The 24559-nt window shown below is 43.9% G+C and overlaps 1 protein-coding gene across 1 annotated transcript in view; it reads right to left on the reverse strand.

Moving 5' to 3' along the window:
- Nucleotides 1-11161: 11161 nt before the first annotated feature.
- Nucleotides 11162-24559, reverse strand: part of TRIM25 (tripartite motif containing 25) — a 31879-nt gene continuing 18481 nt past the window's right edge. Inside the window, exon 9 of the mRNA XM_019981382.2 lies at nucleotides 11162-23862. Within this exon, the coding sequence (XP_019836941.2) occupies nucleotides 23333-23862 (530 nt within the window). The 3' untranslated portion in view covers nucleotides 11162-23332. The remainder of the gene's footprint in view (nucleotides 23863-24559) is intronic.

Raw genomic sequence — 24559 nt, forward strand, 5'->3', positions numbered from 1 at the left:
AATGGTGAATGGGATTGATTCCTTAATTTCTCGTTTTGATTTTTCATTGTGAGTATATAGCAATGCAAGTGACTTCTGTGTATTGATTTTGTATCCTGCAATTTTGCTAAATTCACTGATTAGCTCTAGTAATTTTTTGATATTATCATTTTGGTTTTCTATGTACAGTATCATGTCATCTTCAAACAGTGAGAGCTTTACTTCTTCTTTACTGATCTGGATTCCTTTTATTTCTTTTTCTTCTCTGATTGCTGGAGCTAGGACTTCCAGAGCTATGTTGAATAATACTGGTGAAAGTGGACACTCTTGCCTTGTTCCTAATCTTAGGGGGAACGCTTTCAGTTTTTCATCGAGAATAATCTTTGCTGTAGGCTTATCATATATGGCCTTTACTATGTTGAGGTAGGTTCCTTCTATGCCCATTTTTTGAAGAATTTTCATCATAAATGGGTGCTGCATTTTGTCAAAGGTTTCTTCTGCATCTATTGAGATGATCGCATGGTTTTTATCTCTCAATTTGTTAATATGATGTATCACATTGATTAATTTGCATATATTGAAGAATCCTTGCATTCCTGGGATAAACCCAACTTGATCATGGTGTATGAGCTTTTTGATGTGTAGCTGAATTCAGTTTGCTAACATTTTGTTGAGGATTTTTTGCATCTATGTTCATCAGTGATATTGGCCTGCAGTTTTCATTCTTTGTGGTGTCTTTGGTTTTGGTATCAGGATGATGGTGGCCTTGTAGAATGAGTTTGGAAGTGTTCCTTCCTCTGCAATTTTCTGAAAGAGTTTTGGAAGGATAGGCATTAGCTCTTCTCTAAATGTTTGATAGAATTCTCCTGTGAAGCCATCTGTTCCTGGGCTTTTGTTTTTAGGGAGATTTTTGATCACAGCTTCAATTTCCGTGCTTGTAATTGGGTTGTTCATAATTTCTATTTCTTCCTGGTTCAGTCTTGGAAGATTGAACTTTTCTAAGAATCTGTCCATTTCTTCCAGGTTATTCATTTTATTGCCATATATTTGTTCATAATAGTCTCTTATAATTCTTCATATTTCTGCATTGTCTGTCGTAACCTCTCCTTTTTCATTTCTAATTTTGTTGATTTGATTCTTCTTTTTTCCCTGGTGAGTCTGGCTAAAAGTTTGTCAATTTGTTCATCTTCTCAAAGAACCAGCTTTTAGCTTTATTAATCTTTACCACTGTTTCTTTCACTTCTTTTTCATAATATTTCTGCTCAGATCTTTATGATTTCTTTCCTTCTACTAATTTTGTTTTTTGTTGTTCTTGTTCTTTTTTTTCCAGCTGTTTCAGGTGTAAAGTTAGGTCATCTATTTGATGTTTTTCTTGTTTCTTGAGGTAGGATTGTATTGCTGTAAACTTCCCTCTTAGAACTGCTTTTGCTGCATCCCAAGGTTTTGAGTTGTCATGTTTTCATGGTCATTTCTTTCTAGAAATTTTTTTATTTCCCTTTTTATTTCCTCAGTAACCTGTTGGTTATTTAGAAACATGTTGTTGAATCCAGATGTGTTTGTGTTTCTTACAGCTTTTTATTTGTAATTAATATCTAGTCTCATAGCATTGTGGTTGTAGAAGATGCTTGATACGATTTCAATTTTCTTAAATTTACTGAGGTTTGATTTGTGACCCAAGATGTGGTCTATCCTGGAGAATGTTCCATGTGCACTTGAGAAGAAGGTGTACTCTTCTGAATTTGGATGGAATGTCCTGAAGATATCAATGAAATCCACCTCATTTAATATATCATTTAAGACTTGTGTTTCCTTATTAATTTTGTTTTGATGATCTGTCCATTGGTGTGAGTGGGGTCTCCCACTATTATTGTGTTACTGTCAATCTCTCCTTTTATGTCTGTTAGTGTTTGTCTTATGTATTGAGGTGCTCCTATGTTGGGTGCATAGATAATTTATGATGTTATGTCTTCCTCTTGGATTTACCCCTTGATCATTATGTAGTGTCCTTCCTTATCTCTTGTAATCTTCTTTATCTTAAGGTCTATTTTGTCTGATATGAGGACTGCTACTCAAGCTTTCTTTTGCTTCCCATTTGCATGGAATATATTTTTCCATCCTCTCAGTCTATATGTGTCTTTAGGTCTGAAGTGGGTTTCTTGTAGACAGAATATATATGTATCTTGTTTCTGTCTCCATTCAGCCAGTCTGTGTCTTTTGGTTGGAGCATTTAATCCACTTACATTTAAAGTAATTATTGATATATATGTTCCTACTGCCATTTTCTTAATTGTTTGGGGTTGATTTTGTAGTTCTTTTTCTTCTCTTGTATTTCTTGACTATATAAGTCCACTTAACATTTGTTGTAAAGCTGGTTTGGTGGTGCTGAATCTCTTAACTTTTGCTTGTCTGAAAAGCTTTTTATTTCTCCATCAATTTTGAATGAGATCCTTGCCAGGTACAGTAATCTTGGTTGTAGATTTTTCCCTTTCAGTACTTTAAACATATCCTGCCATTGCCTTCTGGCCTGCAGAATTTCTGCTTAAAGATAAGCGTTTGTGGTTTCCCTTGTAGGTTACTTGTTGCTTCTCCCTTGCTGCCTTTAATATTCTTTCTTTGTGCTTAGTCTTTGTTACTTTGATTAGTATGTGTCTTGGTATGTTTCTCCTTGGGTTTATCCTGTGTGGGACTGTTTGTGCCTCTTGGACCTGACTATTTCCTTTTCCATGTTGGGGAAACTTTCAACTACAATCTCTTCAAAAATTTTCTCATACCCTTTTTTTCTGTTCTTCTGGGACCCCTATAATTCGAATGTTGGTGTGTTTGATATCGTACCAGAGGTCTCTGAGACTGTCCTCAGCTCAGTTCTTTTCATTCTTTTTCACTTTATTCTGCTCTTCAGAAGTTAATCCCAGCATTTTATCCTCCAGCTCACTGATGGGTTCTTCTGCTTCAGATATTCTGCTATTGATTCCTTGCAGAGTATTTTTAATTTCAGTTATGGTGTTGGTTGTCTCTGTTTATTCTTTAATTCTCCAGATCTATGTTAATTGATTCTTGCCTTTTCTCCATTCTGTTTTCAAGGTTTTTGATCATCTTTACTATCATTATTCTGAATTCTTTTTCAGGTAGTTTGCTTATTTCCTCTTCATTTATTTGGACTTCTGTGTTTCTAGTTTGATCCTTCATTTGCATAGTATTTCTCTGCTTTTCTGCCGGGGTCCAGCCCCGGTGGATCCAGGGAATTCGAAGCGGGGACAGCGTCGGCGAGGATCAGGAAACAATTGCTTAATTAAACGTTAATTAAGGATATAAAGAGTGGTGAAATAAGGATAGCTCAGTGAGGAAATTCAGTGGAGAAAAGAGGCTGAATAATTCAGCCAGAAGGCGAGATAAAGAACGACATGGGGAGACCAAGTTTCGGTGAACAAGGCCCGCACTTTATTTTCCAAAGTAGTTTTTATACCTTAAGTTATGCATAGAGGATAATGGGGGAAGGGGTAGAGTCATGCTGTAAGCCAGGCTTTCTTCCTGCAAACTTATCATATGCAAAAGTTTAGGTGATTTGCATCATCGCCTGGCCCGAAGGCCTGTTAACATTTTAAGACTCTTTCTTCAGAAAACTTATTTTTCTCTAAAGGTGATTAGTCAGGCGCCATCCTCCAAAAGCATTAAATAAAGTTGCATTCCTACAGGGCAAAGGTGTGGTGGGCTATAACAAGAAAAAGAATTAACTCAAGGGTCCCAGGTTACAAACATTAAAGCTACTACTTACACCAATTATATTAATCAATACACTGCCAGGGACACAGCAGGTAAGGGATATGGAGACTTAGCAGCAAACATTGGCCCAACAAGTGAAAAACCCTTCACCAATACAATTTCTAATCAATCTTTTAACTGCTCAAAGGAATCTGTATTTAGACAGTTTAGAACATCTCATGCCTCTCACAGTTGTGAACTAAAACCCTCTTGTCACGCCCAGGAACTTTATTAACTGGAGCTGTAATTTAACTCTTTTTTCAGAGAGAGGTAGTGGGGGACAGCCCCCCGTAAAGTCAGAGATGTAGGTGATAGCACAAAGCAGTAAAGTAGGCAGACTCTGGTTTTGGGGGTAGATGCTCGAGAATTTCCAGGGGGACTCCCGCCTTTGCATATGCCGAGCCTCCTTCCTCATGACCTTTGCCATGGGCGGAGCTTCTCACGCTGGCTCCCGGCACTTTTCCATTATTTTTTTTTTAACTTACTGTGTCTGAGGTCTCCTTTTGCCAGGTTTTAAGGTTGAATTTTTTCTTCCTTTGGGTTTCTGCCCTCCTAAGGTTGGTTCAGTGGTTTGTGTAAGCTTCCTATAGGATGAAATTTGTGCTGAGTTTTTGTTTGTTTTTCCTCTGATGGGCAAGGCTGAGTGAGGTAGTAGTCCTGCCCGCTAATGATTTGGTTTGTATTTTTGTTTTGTTTGCTGTTTAGATGAGGCGTCCTGCAGAGGGTGCTTGGGCAATGCCGGGTCTTGTATTCAAGCGGTTTCCCTTGTGTGAGTCCTCACTATCTGATACTCCCTAGGGTTGGTTCTCTGGTAGTCTAGGGTCTTGGAGTCAGTGCTCCCACTCCAAAGGCTCAGGGCTTGATGTCTGGTCAGAAACGAAGATTCCACAAGTGGTTTGTTATGGCATTAAGTGAGGTTAAAACAAATATCCAAAAATGAGAAACCAAAGATGAACCCCAGAAAAATGGCAGTTACAAAATCAGGCAAATAATAATTAAAATAATGGAATATACACATATACATATACATATACACCCATGAGCAAAGTTAAAACAGCCCAACAAAAATAAAGTACGATCGATTGACCTGGTGAACAAAGGAAATGAAAAATCATATTTACCAGTTAAGATCAAAACTAACTAAAGAACAAAGTGAAAAACAAAACTAAAGCAAGGTGCCAAGTGGGGAATAAAGCAACGAAAGCAAAACTAACAAATATGTTGAGAGGAAAGGAAGAATACATATGCAAAGTTAAATAGAGGTAGATGAAGATTTATAAACATTAAAGATTAACTGCAAGGGGAAAAGATCAGTAGGAAAGGCAAACAAAGGAATAAATGTAGAAAAAACATGCCAGGTTTAAAAAATTAAAAGTTAAAATTATAAAAAAGAGAAAAAAAATAGAAAGAAGAAAAAAGGGGAAAATAAGGAAAACTCCATAGAACTGCAAAAGCCCAATGAGATGCAGAGGTTTATAACAATAAAAAGTGTGACTGAATGTACATATATACATATACACCCATAAGAAAAAACAGCCCAACAAAAATAAAGTACAATAGACTGACCCAGCAAAAAAAGGAAACCAAAAATTATGTCTACCAGAACAAAACTAACTTAAGCACAAACTGGAAAACAAAACTAAAGCAAGGTGCCAGGTGGGGAATAAAGCAACGAAAATAAAACTAACAAATATGTTGAGAGGAAAGGAGAGAAAGAAAAGAAAGAAAGAAAAGACATGCAAAGTTAAACAGAGGCAGATGAAGAAGATTTATATACATTAAAGATTAACTGCAAGGGGGAAAGATCAGTAGGAAAAGCAAAGGAATAAATGTAGAAAAGGTAATAATAGGTTTAAAAAATTGAAAATTAAAATTTAAAAAAAGAGAAAATAAAGAAAGAAGAAGAAAAAAAGGAAAACTCCCCAGAACTGCAAAAGCCCAACATAGAGGCAGAGTTTATAACAACAATAAAAAGTGTGACTGAGGGAAAAAAAACCTCAGAAGCTTCATTAGGTTTCATAGTGCCAATAAAATCAACAACTACAACAGAGGGAGAAAAAGGGGTGGGGGGTGGTGGAGAGAGAAAAATCCAGACGAATCTACAGAACAAGTCAAAACGTAAGAATAATAAATGTTTTAAGAGACCTTTCCCTCGCTAGGTGTCACAGCCCACCTCACCTCCCTAGGATGCCCTCCAACACTGTGCTGATCTCTGGACCCACTGTGACGGCAGCTCAGATCCTAATCTGGTCCTACTCCTGTGTGTTCTTGCCTCCAATGTTCGCAGCTATCAGAACTAGTGCGTTTTCTTTCGTGGCTGCTCTCAATGGCCTTTTATATATTCCATAGACACAGTCCGCCTAATTGATCATGTGGATTTAATCTACAGCTTGTACAGCTGGTGGGAAGGTTTTGGGTCTTCATCCTTTGTCACACTGCCTCTGGGTTTCAGTTGTGGTTTTATTTCCACCTCTGCATGGGGGTCGTCCACTGGGGTTTGCTCCTGAGGCTGCCCTGGAGTGCTTGGGTCTGCCCCTGTGAGGGCCAGGTGTGGAGGTGGTGCAGCTGCTTGGGTCACAGGGGTTCCGGCAGCACCAGGTACTCAGGGGGATTGGCAGCTAGGGCAGCAGGAAATACAGTGCTCTAGAAGGGTATGGCAACCAGTATTGGCCCACACGCTCCTGTATTCTTGCCTGGAGAACCCCCTCGACAGAGAAGCCTGGCAGGCCAGTCTACAGGGTCGCAAAGAGTCGGACACGACTAAAGCGACCCTGTCCGTGTAGACGTAAGACATATTTTGCCTGTGGCAGCTCTGCCCCAGTGAGGGTTGAGTGTGAAGGTGGCACATCTGCTTGGCTTGCGAGGACCCTGGAGTGCCAGGTGTGCAGGGACACGCACTGCCTCCACCCCAGGAGTTACGGCCCTATCAGAGTCTTTTTTGAGCCTCTTGTAGCTGGGGATCAGAAGGTCTCTTTGGCCACTCTTTCTCTGTAGCTCCACCCATTGAGGCTCTTAGAGGGCTCCCTTGCCTGGGGTCCTTCTCTATTGTTCGGTGCATCAGGCACACAGAGGGGGCCCCCCTGGCTGGGGTCCTACTCATAGATCAGTGCATCACGCACTAAAGAGGCACCCTGTGTGGGGTCCTACTCTGTAGTTCAGTGCATCAGGCGATTGATGCGCCAGCCTCTCTGTTGTTCAGCTGCCCATGCTGGCCTTTGGGGAGAGAGAGGCTATGGTGATGGCTCTACCCCCTACGCATGACTCAGCAGTATCGCCTTGATTCCATGGCTCCCTGGCTTTCCTCCACAGGCATTTCCCACCACAATCTCCTCCCTCACATCCCCTTGATCCGTCTCTCCAGTCAACAGCAGTGCTCATCCTGGGATTGCTCCACAATCCCCAAACTCCAGCTCCCAGCCACTGCGCCTTCCAGGGGACCTGTGTCCCTGTCCAGGGCCTGTATGGCTGTGGCAAGGACTCTCGGTATCTCATTCCATTTAGGCCGCCACAGATCAGCTGTTTCACTCTCAATCTTAACTGTTTCTCCTCTGACTCAAGACAATTGCCCAGATGTGGGGATGGGACCCCTGCTTCCGTTCCCCTACCCTCAGGGGACAAGTCCAGTCCTACTAACACTCCTGTTTTTCCCCGTAGTTCCTTCATCCTACTGAGTTTTGCCTGATTCTATATATTATTTTCCACTGGTCAGGCAGTCCTGCCCACTCTCAGCTGGTGTTCTCCACGCACTTCTGTATCTGAAGGTGTATTCCTGATGTATCTGTGGAGAGAGATGTACTCCACATCCACCTACACCTCTGCATCTTCCTTATTTTTTTAAATTTGGATTTTCTGCTCATTGCCTCCAAAAGCAACATCCTGTTATGTTTATCAAGTGTGGTGCATTACAAGGAACATAAGAACACAGTAAGCAGAAATAAATATCAGCAATGATGATGACGATGATGAAGAAAGAGGGTGAATTCTTTGAAATCAGAATACTCAGGTGAGAATAGCAAAAACTGTGGACTTCGAGAACACTCGACTTTAGGGGAGAGTGGCTAGGGAAAGTCAACAATGGACAAAGTGACAAATACCAGGAATGGAAAGAAGTGAAGCATAATGAAAGCCACAGAGACGATATTACAGGTATCTCTCAATTTCTGGAAGTTCACGTTACACTATTTTGCTTTTACAAAACACCCACCTTAGTCCCAGTTTTCAACAACTTGGAGACATCTGAAGAGAATCTTCGTTCTTATCAAAAAAAGTCATTGCCATATTAATGTACTAATGTAGGACTTTTGTAAAATCAAAGTGATCTAACTGGAACTATTATTTTAACTTTTTATTTTATATTAGAGGCTAACCAATTACCAATATTTAATAGTCTCAGGTGGACAGCAAAGGGACTCAGCAATACATATACATGTCTCCATTCTCCCCTAAACTTCCCCACCCCACCCACTCAACCAGGCTGTCACATAATGTTGAGCAGAGTTCCTTGTGCTATACAGTAAGTCCTTGTTGGTTATCCATTTTAAGTATAGCAGTGTATACATGTCCATCCCAAACTCTGTAACTAACCCTTCCGCCCATCCTTCTCCAATGGCAACCATAAGCATTGCCAAATCTAAGCCTGTGAGTCTGTATCTTAACTGGAACTAATTGAAAGCCGGGGATACTCTTTACTTTATCCCATAATAGGTGTGCTTTACTTTTCACAGATGTAAGTGTTGGACCATAAAGAAGGCTGAGCACTGAAGAATGGATGTTCTTGAACTGTGTTCTTGAACTGGAGAAGACTCTTAAAGAGTCCCTTGGACTACAAGGAGATCCAACCAGTCCATCCTAAAGGAAATCAATCCTGAATATTCATTGGAAGGACTGATGCTGAAGCTGAAGCTCCAATACTTCGGCCACCTGATGCGAAGAACTGACTCATTGGAAAAGACCCTGATGCTGGGAAAGATTGAAGGCAGGACGAGAAGGTGATGACAGAGGATGAGATGGTTGGACGGCATCACTGATTCAATGGACATGGATTTGAGCAACTCCGGGAGACAGTGAAGGACAGGGAGGCCTGGTGTGCTGCAGTCCATGGGGTCACAAAGAGTCAGACACAACTCAGTGACTGAACAATAAACAACAACTACTTTCAGATACAGGGGAAACTTCTATCAATACCAAGGGGTGATTCCACCACACAAATCCTGCAGATCCTCTTGCAGTCTTATCAGTGCAGACCTCAAAGGGGACAAATACAACATGCAAAAGCCCAGGTGGATGTCTGTGCTGATGACCCCTGAGGTGTTCTTTTAGATCAATGATTCTCAAAGTACATTTCCCAGATCAGCAGCATCAGCAACACCAATGAACTTGCTAGAAGTATAAATTCTCAAGTCAGAGACTCACAGATGGAGCCCAGGAATCTGTTGCTGTTCAGTCTTTCAGTCGTGTCTGGCTCTTTGTGACCCCATGGACTGCAGCACGCCAGACTTCCCTGTCCTTCACTATCTCCCAGAGCTTGCTCAAATTCATGTCCATTGAGTCCATGATGCCATCCAACTATCTCATCTTCTGTCACCTCCTTCTCCTCTGGCCCTCAATCTTTCCCAGCATCAGCGTCTTTTCCAACGAGTCAGCTCTTCGCATCAGGTGGTCAAACATGGAGATTCAGCATCAGCATCAGTCCTTCCAGTGAATATTCAGGGTTGATTTCCTTCAGTATTTACTGATTTGATCTCCTTGCAGTCCAAGGGACTCTCGAAAGGCTTCTCCAACACCACAGTTCAAAAGCATCAATTCTTCAGCACTCAGCCTTCTATATGGTCCAACTGTCACATCGATACATGATTACTGGAAAAACCATAGTTTTGGCTGTACAGATCTTTGTTAGCAAAGGGATGTCTCTGCTTTTTAATATGCTGTCTATTTGTCATAGTTTTTCTTCCAAAGAGTAAGCATCTTTTAATTTCATCGCTGCAGTCACTATCCAAGGTGATTTTGGAGCCCAAGAAAATAAAATCTGACACTGTTTCCATTTTTTTCCCCATCCATTTGCCAAGAAGTGATGGGACCAGATGTCATGATCTTTATTTTTTAAATGATGAGTTTTAAACCAGCTTTTTCACTCTCCTCTTTCACCTTCATCAAGAGGCTCTTTAGTTCCTCTTTGCTTTCTGCTATTAGGATTATCTCATCTGCATATCCGAAGTTACTGGTATTTCTCTCTGCAATCTTGATTCCAGCTTGTGCTTCATCCAACCCAACATTTCTCAGGATGTACTCTGCATATAAGTTAAATAAGCAGGGTGACAATATAGTCTTGATGTACTCCTTTCCCAATTTTGAACCAGTTTTTTGTCCCATGTCAGTTCTGTTATTTCTTGACCTGCATACAGGTTTCTCAAGAGGCAGGTAAGGTAGTTCTGCAGTCCCATCTCTTCAAGAATTTTCCACAATTTGTTGTGATCCACACAAAGGCTTTAGCATAGTCAATGAAGCAGATGTTTTTCTGGCATTCCCTTGCTTTTTCTATGGATGGATGTTGGCAATTTGATCTCTGGTTCCTCTGCCTTTTCTAAACCCAGCTTATAGATCTGGATGTTCCCCAGCTCACACACTGCTGAAGCCTAGCTTGAAGGATTTTGAGCATTACCTTGCTAGCATGTGAAATGAGTGCAATTGTGCAGTGGTTTGAATATTCTTTGACATTGTCCTTCTTTGGAATTAGAATGAAACTGACCTTTTCCAGTCCCGTGGCCATTGCTGAGTGTTCCAAATTTGCTGGCATATTGACTGCAGCATTTCAACAGAATCGTCTTTTAGGATTTGCAATAGCTCATCTGGAATTCCATCATTTGTACTACCTTTGTAGTAATGCTTCCTAAGGCCCATTTGACTTCACTCTAGAATGTCTAGCTCTAGGTGAGTAACCATATCATCATGGGGGTTCAGTTGATTCAGACCTTTTTTGTATAGTTCTGTGTAATCTTACTTCTTAATAGCTTCTGCTTCCGTTAGGTCCACACTGTTTCTGTCTTTTATTGTGCCCATCTTTGCACGAAATGTTCCCTTGGTATCTCTAATTTTCTTGAAGAGATCTCTAGTCTTTCCCATTCTATTATTTTCCTCTGTTTCTTTGCATTATTCACTTAAGCAGGCTTTCTTATCTCTCCTTGCTACTCTCTGGTAATTTGCATTCAGATGGGTATATCTTTCCTTTTCTCCTTTGCCTTTAGCTTCTCTTCTTTTCTCAGCTATTTGGAAGGCCTCCTCAGTCAATCATTTTGCCTTTTTGCAATTGTCTTTCTTGGGGGATGGTTTTGATCACCACCTCTTGTACAATGTTGATGAAATAGGAATCCAAGTTCTTGTTCATGAAGCTGAAGGATGAACTTTAAGAACACACAAACACTCAACGTAACAAGCAAATAGGATTTATTAAAGAGAAGGAAAGTGCAAAACTCTCAGCACAGACACTGAGATGGGGTAAAGAGTCCCCCAAAGGTGGGACTTACAACAGTTTATATCTTCACCATTATTAATCTGTACATCTTTGATTGGCTCCTTTCCTTAAAACAGGTCATTTTTAACCAATCAGTTTAAAGGTCAACTTAATATCTCTATGGCTTCTCTTAATCCTCGGATTGAAGAAATGCCCCCTGGCCATTTTACAATGGAACAGAGGTATGGGCTAAAGATTAGTGATCACCAGTTGTTTTTCCCTCAGGCACATAGAACAGAAGTTAATCACAGCCTTTCCCTGGATCTGAGTGCTGATAATTTATCAGACAAAGGACACATTCCAGAAATTCAGGACAAGGGGTACAGCTTTAGGTTAATGGTGTGAGATGTTTATTGAAAACAAGACTGAGGTCTCAGAGTCCTACACTGATGGCCTAGCAATTTCTACCTCATTACAGACCTCTGTCCATGGTTCTTCAGGCACTTAGTCTATCAGATCTAATCTCTTCAATCTATCCCACTGTATAATCGTAAGGGATTGAATTAGGTGATACCTGAATAGCCTTTCAACAGTACATGAACCATGAACTTCCAGATGTTCAAGCTGCATTTAGAAAAGGCAGAGGAACCAGAGATCAAATTGCCAATATCTGTTGGATCATTGAAAAAGAGAGCTCGAGAAAAATATCTACTTTTGCTTTATTGACTATGCCAAAGCCTCTGACTATGTGGATCACAACAAACTGGAAAATTCTTAAAGAGGAATATCAGCCCACCTGACCTGCCTCTTGAGAAACCCGTATGCAGGTCAGGAAGCAATGGTTAGAACTGGACATGAAACAACAGAGTGGTTCCAAGTAGGAAAAGGAGTACATCAAGGCTGTATATTGTCACCCTGCTTATTTAACTTATATGCAGAATACATCATGAGAAACGCTGGGTTGGAGGAAGCACAAGCTGGAATCAAGACTGCCAGGAGAAATATCAATAACCTCAGCTATGCAGATGACACCACCCTTAGGCAGAAAGTGAAGAAGAACTAAAGAGCCTCTTGATGAAAGTTAAAGAGGAGAGTGAAAAAGTTGGCCTAAAGCTCAACATTCAGAAAACTAAGATCATGGCATCTGGTCCCATCACTGCATGGCAAATAGATGGGGAAACAGTGGAAACAGTGACAGACTTTATTTTTGGGGGCTCCAAAATCACTGCAGATGGTGACTGCAGCCACGAAATTAAAAGATGCCTACTCCTTGGAAGAAAAGTTAGGACCAACTTAGACAGCATATTAAAAAGCAGAGACATTACTTTGTCAACAAAGGTCCATCTAGTCAAAGCTATGGTTTTTCCAGTGGTCATGTATGGATGTGAGAGTTGGACCATAGAGAATGCTGAGTGCCAAAGAATTGATGCTTTTGAACTGTGGTGTTGGAGAAGACTCTTGAGAGTCCCTTGGACTGCAAGGAGATCCAACCAGTCCATCCTAAAGGAGATCAGTCCTGGGTATTCATTGGAGGGACTGATGCTGAAGCTGGACCTCCAATACTTTGGCCACCTGATGCAAAGAACTGACTCATTGCAAAAGACTCTGATGCTGGGAAAGATTGAAGACAGGAGGAGAAGGGGATGACAGAGGATGAGATGGTTGGATGGCATCACCAACTCAATGGACATGAATATGAGTAAACTCCAGGAGCTGATATGGACAGGGAAGCCTGACATGCTGCAGTCCATGGGGTCACAAAGAGTCACACACGACTGAGTGACTGAACTGACTGACTGAATGGTCTAGCGGTTTTTCCTACTTTCTTCAACTTAAGTCTGAATTTGGCAATAAGGAGTTCATTATCTGAGCCACAGTCACCTCCAGATATTGTTTTTGCTGACCGTATAGAGCTTTGCTCTCCCCTTACTTTCTTTATAGTAGTTTTATCCTTAGCTAATACTTTGTGTATTATCTGTATCCTCTGCTAGAGTGTAGGATCCATGAAAGCAGGGGTTTGGGGTTTGTTTGTTTGTTTCCATTGTGTCCCCAGCATGAGAACAATGCCTGGCACATAACAGGAACTCAAAAAATGCTCACAGAATAAGTCACCTGTCCATGAGGCCACTGTAGCAACAGGAGCATTGTTTCAAGGGGGGTGGTGGGCCAGGGTTCCAGGTGAGGACGCACTAGTGAACCAGAGCCGTACCTGGGGGAGAGTGGGGACAGGACAGGTCATACGGAGGTGACACAGCACAACCCTGTGACACCCTCCTGGGTGCAAGTTCTCTCTGTGTCCACTGTTCTTATTGGTAGGCAATAGGTTTCATTCAGCCTCCTTAACCTTCCCAGAGTTCCAAAGGGCAGATTCAAACAGTTGCTAATCAGGGAAGGGAAGGAATACAGAAACAGAGGAGGAGCAGTCAATAAATAATAGTACAGCCTCGGGGCAGGGTCCTGATTCCTCCTGATGAATACACATAACAGTATCTTTGAGTTCTTCTGCTCAAACAAAGGTCTCTACCAAGGTGGAGGACAGTAACTTCTCGATACCTCACCATCAACCAATCAGAAGAAAGTCACACGGCCTGCAGCGCTTACCCCAAAATTTGCCTATAAGAAAACCTTCTCCCAAACCATCAGGGACGTCAAGGTTTTCAAGCACAAGCCACCCGTTCTCCTTTCTTGACACTGCCATAAACCTTTCTCTGCTCCAGACTCTGACGTTCCCATTTATTTGGCTTCACTGTAGCAGGGAAGAGCAAAATCTGACTCTGTATTGGATCTGTCTCTCTGAGTTTTTTCTCATTGCTTTTGTTATTACGATCACACATGATGGCCTGCCCCAGGAAATGTGCCCCTCTGTCTGAATGTTAAACTAAAGTGACTTTGTTTATCTCAAAGACAGACCATCTGACCCTGCCCACCCGTGAAATAGCTACAGAAAAGAATAAATTGACATATCCCCTCCCTGACGCTGGTCAAGCCAGGAGATGTTTTGTAATATTAACTGCCATTTTACTTTACGTTCTCGTCTTCCTTTTTGTTCTATAAAAGAAACTGGCATCCAGACCCCAATAAAATGGTTCCTGGGGGACCACTAGCCCTCCCCCTTCTTGGTCTGCCAGCTTCCCAAATACAGTTGTATTTCTTCCCTCAACACTTCACCTCATGATTTACTGGCCTGTTGTGCAGGGAGCAGAGCAAGCTTGGGCTCGGTAACATCACTGTGCATCAGCCACGTGTACTTGTGTTCAGTAACAGAGGAGCAGCTGTCCTACATGGAGCAGCTGAAGATGAACCATGACCTGGCAGGCAGACCCTTGTGTCAGGGGAAGCACACGGACTGCAACCACCCACCCTGGCCAGGCACCAGAGTAACCACTGCGAGAGCTGTTTTATGACAGGAGGTCCTGGTAAGGAACACGGAACTAATAGGCCACCACCTATGGGAAGAGTTTGGGAAAGATCAAAAGGAGACACCACGTGTCTGACCACCTCCCAGAATCCTCCTCGCTGGCATCCATGTTGGCTGAGCAATGCGTGCACCACCAGGGAGGGCCTTGAGTCAGAATGATTGGTCAGAGACAACCCAAAAACTAATCCCATCACCGTAAAAGCCAAGACTGCGAGCCACATGGGAGAGCTGTTCTCCTGGGTTCCCTTACCCTACTGCTCTCCACCCGGGTGCCTTTCCCAATAAAATCTCTTGCCTTGTCAGCACATGTGTCTCCTCAGACAATTCATTTCCGAGTGTTAGATAAGAGCCCACTTTCGGGCCCTGAAAGGAGTCCCCTTTCCTGCAACACTTGGGCTACAACAGAATTAGCAAATTACTGCAATTTTTCATTAAATATTGGTGCTTTTTACAAAGTGTAGTGGCAGGGGAATTCCCTGGTGGTGCGGTGGGTAAGAACCTGCCTGCCAATGTAGGGGCACAAGTGAGATCTCTAAACCAAGGAGATTCTGCATGCCAAGGAGCAACTAAGCCCGTGTGCCGCAACTCCTGAGCCTGTGCTCCACAAGCCGCAACTATTAAGCTCCGTAACAAGAGAAGCCACCGCAACGCGAAGCTCATGCACTGCAACGAAGAGCAGCCACCATTCACAGCAACTAGAGAAAGCCTATGCAAGGCAATGAAGACACAGCACAGTCAAAAATAAAAAAAAATTTTTTTAAGAAAGACATGTAATGGCATAATTGGCAGCATACATGCATGCTGAGTCGCTTCAGTCGTGTCCAACTCTGCAACCCCATGGACTGTAGCCTGCCAGGTTCCTCTGTCCATGGGATTCTCCAGGCAAGAAGATGGAGTGGGTTGCCATGCAGCAGAGGGAAAAGGGAAAGATTAAAAACACACAAGAGAAAAGATGACTGTGGAATAGAATTCCAACCTCTACTTTTCCATTTCTCTGAGTCTCCATCTTGACATAAAATTAGGAGTCATCACTTCTATTACCCTTTCTTTTCCTCATGGTAGAAACTACTATTTCCTAAAAGTGTTCAAGAGTGCCCAATACCAATGTAGTTTCTGATAGTTGGCTACCTTTCAGAAAGATGACAAAGGTCACTGCGTGCCACTGTTGCAATCTGCTAAGCAAATCTGACGAGGCATATTAAACAGCTAGGCGTAAAGAATCATGAGTCATTATGAATCATCTAGGGTTAGAAACACAAAACAGAAACCACTCCACCTAACAGGTGGGGCTCCTATTTAATAGACCAAAGGGCTGCTCACAGAATAGCACAAAATTGTGCAGCAACCCACAACAGGAAAATAAATGCAGCTTTTTTGTTTACACTTCATAGAATTGTGTTGCAATGACGTCACTGGAATCTATTTCCGACTAAAGATAGTTGGCACTTCCTACACCATTAGAAAATTTAGACTTACAGGTTTTAAAACTTACAGTTTTCCAAAAAGGGAACACAGCACAGATTGCATTCAGCCTTTTCTAAGTGTTGTATAAAGAGATGTCATTTCTTACAGATAAGCAATGACTGTTTTATAAAGTGGGAATAAATTTTTGAGCTTTTTTTTTTTTTAAAGTACTTTCTGTTAAAAAAAAAAAAAAAAAACATTGATTTTGGCATGGCATTTTAAGAAATTAGTTTTTGTGCTCTAAATAGGTGACACGATTCTTTTTATAACTTCAAGGGTTATTGTATCTGATAGTCCCAGTGGCATCAGAGGGTGATTGATAATCTAACATTATTCATGGATATTGGTATTGAGTCAAATGCCATTTGTATGTGTATCTGGATCTTTTACACAAAGATGAATGTAAAGTTGCAAACTGAGTAATTATAAATATATATAAACGTTCCCTTATACTCAAAACAACAACAATATTTTCATAGAACAATACTAAATTATTACAGGTGTTGGCAAGCTGAAACCAGTATGTAAGTGAAACAGGAAGGAAGGGGGCATGGCCTAACCTTTAAAAGAATGACATAGCCATTGAGTATGTGCTGAAAACTGGTTAGAACCAACTAGGTTCTGGTTGGCAGAATATATCACTTTCAGTGGCCCTGGGCCTCATCATGTGTTCATCATCATATATTAGCATGTGTTAAGTGATACACTCATCAGCACCTTGTCAGTTTCGAGGCCAACCATCAAAGACCAAAAAGTGGGTGGTGGCCTAATTCCTGCAAATATCCACCCGTTCCTCAAAACAGTTGGAATAACCCTCCCACTTATTAGCCTATGAAATTACCCACCCCATAAAAACTAACCATGCCATACTTCGAGGCTCTCTCTCACCTTCTAAGATGGCCCACACACTGTGGTGTCTTTTTCTCTCTAAGTAAATCCACTTCTTACCGATCACTTTGTCTCTCACTGAATTCTTTCTGTGATGAGACATCAAGAACCTCAGATTCATTAAGCCCCGAGACCAGGTGTGATCTCGGTTAAAAGACTGTGGGTTCAAGTCCCAGCCTGGGTTTTGGCCGGGTTAAAGTCCCCATATGAGTCACATGGTTTCATCTGTTTTCAAGGAGAAAGACGTGACTCAGAGGATTATGACAGATTTTTTCCCCCAGAGATGACCACAGCGTTATTTCTCATTCTACATGCTCAATTACATTAAAAGTAAATAGTCTAAGCATACCAATTAAAAGCAGACTGTCAGATCTGCAAGACCAAAATACACGCTGTCTATAAAAAACACACTTTAAATAAAATGACACAGGTTAAAAGCAAAGGAATGAGAAAGAGATATGTCACACTAACATTAATCAAAAGAAAATTAGACTGTCTATATTAATATCACAAAAAGTGGTTTTTCAGAGCAAAAAATAGTAGCAGTGTAAAAAGGGTCAGTTCATAAAGAGGTCAAATCACCAAAAGAACATCAAAATCCTAAGTATTTATACAGTTAGTAAGGCAGCTTCAGGCAGACCCAGGTTCAATTCCTGGGTTGGAAAGATCCCCTGGAGACGGAAATGGCAACCCACCCCAGTATTCTTGCCTGGAGAATCCCACGGGCAGAGGAGCCTCGAAGGCTCCTCCTGGGGTTGCAAGAGTCAGACATGACTGAGCGATTAAGCACAAGGCAACTTCAAACTACACAGAATGAAGACTGATAGGACTTCAAGGAAAGATAGACACATTCAAAGTTTTCGAGATTTTAACACCCTTCTCCCAGTGATTAATACAAGTAGACACAAATCAGTAAGAATATAAAAGACCTTGGAGAAGGCGATGGCACCCCACTCCAGTACTCTTGCCTGGAAAATCCCATGGGCGGAGGAGCCTGGTGGGCTGCAGTCCATGGGGTCACTAAGAGTCGGACACGACTGAGCAACTTCACTTTCACTTTTTCTCTTTCATGCATTGGAGAAGGAAATGGCAACCCACTCCAGTGTTCTTGCCTGGAGAATCCCAGGGATGGGGGAGCCTGGTGGGCTGCCGTCTATGGGGTCACACAGAGTCAGACACGACTGAAGTGACTTAGCAGCAGCATAAAAGACCTGGGATTTCCCTGGTGATCCAATGCCTAAGATTTCATGCTCCCAGTGCAGGGGGCCTGAGTTCGATCCCTGGTCAGGGTACTAGATCCCACATGCCGCAACTAAGGTGAGAGCTCACCTGCTGCAACTGAAAGACCCCACACACCACAACTAAGACCCAGCACAGCCAAATACCATTTTTTAAGAGTGTAAGAGACCTGAACGTTTATCAACCAACTTGAGCAGCTGACACAGAACCCTCCACCCAACAACAGCAGCATACACATTATTTTCTTTTTTTTTCATTTATTGAAGTATAGTTGATCTACAATGTTATGCCAATCTCTGCTGCAAGCAAAGCGACTCAGTTATACAGCATATGAACATTCTTTTTTACATTCTTTTCTATTGAGGTTTATCCCAGGATGTTGAATATAGTTCTCTGTGCTATACAGTAGGACCTTGTTGTCCATCCATTCTATCATAATTTGCATCTACTAACCCCGAACTCCCAGCCCATCCCGTCCCCACAAGCCTGTCCTGTGTCCATGAGTCTGTTTCCATTCTGCAGACACGTTCAATTGTGCCATATTTTAGATAACACATATAACTTACGTCATACGGTATTTGTCTCTTTTTCACTTCACTTAGTGGGACCACCTCTAGTTGACGCATGCTGCTGCAAATCACATTTTTCATTTTTAATGACTGAGCAGTATCCCATCACGCCACCTGTTCTCATCCATCTCTCTGCCGATGAACTTTTAGGTTGTTTCCATGTCTTGGCTATCGTGAGCAGAGCTGCTATGAACACAGGGGTACGTGTATCTTTTTATAGTTTTATCCAGACACATGCCTAGGAGTGGGACTGCTGGGTCATACGGTAATTCTACAGTATTTTTAGTTTTCCTAGGAACCGCCCCCGGAGAAGGCAATGGCAACCCACTCCAGTACTGGAAAATCCCATGGACGGAGGAGCCTGGTAGGCTGCAGTCCATGGGGTCGATAAGAGTCAGGGATGACTGAGCGACTTCACTTTCACTTTTCACTTTCATGCACTGCAGCAGGAAATGGCAACCCACTCCAGTACTCTTGCCTGGAAAATCCCATGGACATAGGATCCTGGTAGGCTGCAGTCCATGGTGTCACTAAGAGTCAGACACGACTGAGGGACTTCACTTTCACTTTTCACTTTCCTGCATTGAAGAAGGAAATGGCAACCCACTCCAGTGTTCTTGCCTGGAGAATCCCAGGGAAGGGGGAGCCTGCTGGGCTGCCGTCTCTGGGGTCGCACAGAGTTGGACACGACTGAAGTGACTTAGTAGCAGCAGCAGCAGGAACCGCCCCACTGTTTTCCACTGTGACTGCACCAGCTTACATTCCCAACAGCAGTGCAGGAGGGTTTCCTTTTCTCCACACCCTCTCCAGCATTTGTTATTTATAGACTTTTTAAAGATGTTCATTCTGACTGGTGTGAGATGCTACCTCATTGTAGTTTTGGTTTGCATTTCTCTAATAATTAGTGATGTTGAGCATCTTTTCATGTGCACATTGACCACCTGTATGTCTTCTTGGGACAACTACTTATTTAGGTCTTCTGCTCTTTTTAGATTGGATTGTTTTTTATTGTTGTTGCTCTTGTATGAGGTGTTGGTCTGTTTTGGAAATTAAGCCCTTATCTGTTACATCATTTGCAAATATTTTCTCCCATTCCATAGGTGTCTTTGTTTTGTTTTCTTTATGGTTTCCTTTGCTGTGTACACGTTATTTTATTTATAATCTCATGGCTGGTCTCTCTGATGACCAGCCCCGATCCTGGATCATCTCACCTCTTAGCATAACCTCAGATGTGATCCAAGGGGCTGGTGAATAACAAGGACATTCCTATTGCTGAGGGCAATTCCAAGGATTTAGAATCTCCCCACCAGGAACAAGAGACAACAGCCAGTCAAGTTATTATACAACAACCTCAAATCCACACCTCCCACAACTCCCTCCCCTTTTCAAACAAAGATAAAATCCGGGCCCCCTGCTGGTTAGTTTTGTTTCATTCTTTTTAAGTTTTTATTATAGGGATTTTCAAACAGAGACAACAGCAGAAGGAATAATACAGTAAACACTCATCTTTCCACCACTGTTTCCTTGATTACTCACTCATAGCCCTCCCCTGCCTCCCTACCCTCATCCTCTGATCATCCTGAAGCAAAGCCCAGAAGGACATTTGGCTGAGAATTCGTGGCGAGCTTCCTGAGGGGCTGCCCCACCCACGCAGCCTCAACTAGGCTCCAGCTCTGCTGAAACCTAGCAGGCAGCTGAGTGGGGGGTACCCAGAGGCCCTTGGGCACCTCATTTGCTGACTCCTGCATGACAGTTAAGGAACACTTTCTACACACACTGTAATGTGTGCAAGAACACCCAACACCGCTTTATTGCACTCAAAGCTTCTAAGGCACGTAAGCCAGCCTTGGTCCTGGTATTTCTCATGCCTTTCCAAAGAATGGTGTCTACAACACTGATAATGTCCTAAAGAATCAACGCATAAAAATACAAGCTGAAGAACACAGGCTTAAATACTCCTAATTAAAACCAATGCAGGGTCGGACAGAATAAGGTAAGAAATAATGTATCGGTATTATTTTATAGATCACAGACCCATCTCAAAATAATTAAAACAGGCAAACCAATCAACCAGTCTTTGAACAACAAAAACTTGACCCCGATCTTTGATTTATCATGTCAGAGTGGTGGAGACAGTCCCTGCTACCTAGGTTGGGAGAACATTTGTATGTTTATCTGGGAAGTTCTGACCCTCCCCCAGGGTACCAAGGGGCATCTACAAGGTACCTCCTCCAAGACAGGATGGCAGGAGCAGTGAGTGGATCCATCCAACACCTGCCCATCTGACTTACTCTGCAAAACAGGAAGTCAAATGAATGCAAAGTTCCCCCAAGTCTAGGACTTGAGCACTGGGTACCAGCCCTGCAAGGCAAGAGGGGACATGAAGTCTCACCACTGGACACAGTATGGTTTGAGACAGCGAGGGCGTGCTCCTCAATTCACGTCTCCAAGGCACCCGCATAAGCCTCAGCTTGGGTTACCTGCTTGCCTTTCATCACAAGAGGGGCTCAGGCTCCTCTGTCCTGAGCTGGACGATGCACTATCAGGGAAGCGCCCCCCCGGCTGCCCTCATTTCTAGAGGAGAGCCCAAGCAGGACCTGTGGTTTAATCTTGGGCACCCTCCTCAACCCAGCTGTTCCCCAAGCATGAAGTGGCTCTGAACAAGGCTTTTGTTTCAGGAGATCAATGAAGGTGCTTTGAACCATCTCCAAAAGCAGAGAAGAATCACCAAAGAACTTTTCTTCCTAGTAGCAAAGGAAGAAAATCTTCAAACACCCACAGTTCAGCTGTTGCAGGGGATCTTCCCTACAAAGATGAATTCTCTCCCAAGGAAGTAATAGTTCGTGTTGGAAGGTGACACACATCAACACTTCCGTCGGGAACATCAAGTGCTCTGGGCCTAACTAGAATGCCCTGGGGATCCTGCCAAGACCAGAGATGAGCTGACATAATATCAAACATCTATATGGAAGGCCTGAGGTGCGTGTCTCCAGTGGTATGGTCCTTTTCAGACCATAAGGAGTAAGGAGCCTGACTTCAGCTCCCCTGCTGGGAAAGTCCAGAGCAGGACTCATTTCTTCACAAGCTGTTACATTTCTCCCACTTTGGGGATGAAAACTTACATACTGACAATGTCAGGATGTAAGGAGCTCGGAAAATTCCAGCCATCCACTCCCTCCAGCCCTCAGTGGACTGAGGCTATTTCCACTGCACAGAAACACTGCAGGAAAAATAGCCCCTTGTACTTGAGCCTGGCAGCTGGTTTCCTCCCTGGTTTGTCTTTCTGACCCTTCTCCTGGTCAATTCCTACATCTGCATTTGGCTCAAATGAGGAAGAGAGTAGAAAGGGTTCGGGCCTCTCTGACTCACAAGAGGACCAGCGCTGGGTTGAACAGGAATGTTGCTGCTTCCCATGGATCTGCTAGCAGGCCCTTCTGGCCACAGGTAAGCACCCCAGCAGGTGACTAGGGTGGTCCTGGAGGCAGCTGCACCGGGCCTGTCTGCGTGGCAGCAGGCTTAGCTAACTGATCAGCTCTGCTGGCCACGGTGGGGTCTCCACCAGCTAGGGCAGAGTCTCACAGTCCTGGAGGAAGGAGGCTAGCACTGAGGAGAGCCAGTCAGTAGGCGAGACGCTCTGATGAGAGCAAAACTGCCGACTGCTAATGCCCTCTTGCGTAGGGGGACCGCTGCTCCACAGCCTGTGCAACCAGAAGGTTCTGGGGCCGCAGTCAAAGCCAAAGGCATCTGCGGAAACGCCTTTCATAATACACGGGAGTGGGTGGGGCTTCTGGCCACTGGGGACTGGGTCATGCTGACCCGGAATCACAAATTCAACACAGGCTGATTCAGATTATGGTTTGAAACCTTAGACCGAAAGTGTGGACTCAACATTTTAAAACCGTGGATGGGGTGATGAGGTGCAGGACAGGAAGGGACGACAGAGGGGGAAAAGGACATACTTCTTTGGGAAACTCCGGTCTGGGTGGAGACCTGCTGTGGGTCGCTTCCCTCGAGCACAGAAAATAATCCGAAGTCTGAGCATTCATCCCAACTCCCACGTGGAGGCAGTGGAGGAGAATGAAATTCACTAACTTTGGCTTTTTTTTTTTTTTTTAATCTACAGACCCAAATAGCTCTACAAAGAGTCATCAGAACTCCAAGATTTGAAGGCTACTTCGGAGAAGAAAGAAGCAGGCACCAGAGGCCTGAGGAATAACCCACAGTGGCTACAGATTATGTCCAGCAGGAAAGAGACGCTTGTGACTTTGACTCCCCGGAGACCCGCTCAGCCGCCTGGAGATCTACCAGAACCGAGAGGGGTGCATCCGGCCAGAGAGGCACCAGGAAGTGGGAGCCTTCCTCACCCACAAGGTAAACACCCCACCCATCCCCGGCCAACCCTGACCTCTCACCCCATCTGCCCAGCCTCCCGCCCTCCGCAGGTCCCCTCCCATCCCTTTGGCCCTGGGGGACCTAGGGCAACTTCCCAGGGGTCCCACCTGCAGCACCCTCCTGGGGGGGGGACCTGGAGAAGTGCGCGGGTGGTCCGGCCGAGCATCTGTGGCCGGCCTACTTGGAGGAGCAGATGGAGAGCGTGGCACCCGTGGAGAAGAGCCAGAAGGCGGGGTACACGGCCTCAGTGAAGTCCACCTTGTACTTGTACAACAAGTGGACCTTGTCAGCCGCAGCGAAGAAGAGGACGAAGCCGTGATCGCAGTTGAGAAGCACCCCGACCCGCGTGGCCTTGGTGGAGGGCAGGGTTTTCTCCACATTGTTGTGCCAGGCGGAGATCTTGGTGTTGAACCACTCCACACACCAGGACGCGTTGTTGCGGCCAAGCCGGCTTTCGGGGCCCTGCCGCTCCATGCTGCCGTAGCAGATACCCACCCCGCAGAAGTTGTTCTTCTGCAGCTCCACCTCCCAGTAGTGAATCCCTTTCTTGTAGCAGTGCAGCCCCAGCACCTGCGAGCAGTATGTGAACCTCTGGGGATGCGGCCGGTAGTTCAGGGACGCGTCAGCCACGGACGCGACGGTGTAGTTCTCGGACAGGGCCACCTTGCTGTGGGCGGTGTTGTAGTCCAGGACAACTTTAACCACATCTAAGGAAGCATCAAGGAGTCAATCACGAGGAGCTCCAAGCACTCTCACGTTTCATCCTTTCCCTAGCTGGTAGTATTTATTCATTTGTTCCACCCATCCATTCAACCACCCTTCCTGTCCATTCGTTCTGTCCAGCTCGTCAGACATTTGTCCATGTCTCTAACCACCAATCAAGCCATCTGTGTGTCTATTAGTCACCCATCTGTCTGTCTATTCCTCCACCCAGAACCATTTACTGAGCCCCTGGCTTATGCCAGGCTCTATACAGGACGCACAACCATGAACCAGATGTGGTGCCTGGCCTCGTGGAGTTCCCACTCCCAGAAGTAAGGCAAGCGCATCAGTAATGACAACAGTGAAGACTCCATGCTCCACTAAAGGGCAGGCACTCTGCTGGAGAGACACAGCCATGGGGGTAACGAGACAAGGGAGGGGAGAGCACAGAGGAACACTTACTTCATGGGTGGACTGGAATCTGAGCCAAGCAAAAGGGAGATGAGAAGAATTAAACAGGAGAGCAGAGGAGGGAGAAAGGCTACGCTGGACAGAGGAGACAGTGAAGGCAAGCATGGAGTCACGAGGATGACAGACATGTGCTGGGAACACGGAAGGCTGGGCAGCTGGGAACACAGAGGCTGCAGCAAGAGAAGAGGGACCTCTGAAGCCACGAGTGGTGAGCCAAAGGGTCTCAACTTT

The sequence above is a fragment of the Bos indicus genome, chromosome 19 (assembly GCF_029378745.1).
Source record: "Bos indicus isolate NIAB-ARS_2022 breed Sahiwal x Tharparkar chromosome 19, NIAB-ARS_B.indTharparkar_mat_pri_1.0, whole genome shotgun sequence".
NCBI lineage: Eukaryota > Metazoa > Chordata > Mammalia > Artiodactyla > Bovidae > Bos > Bos indicus.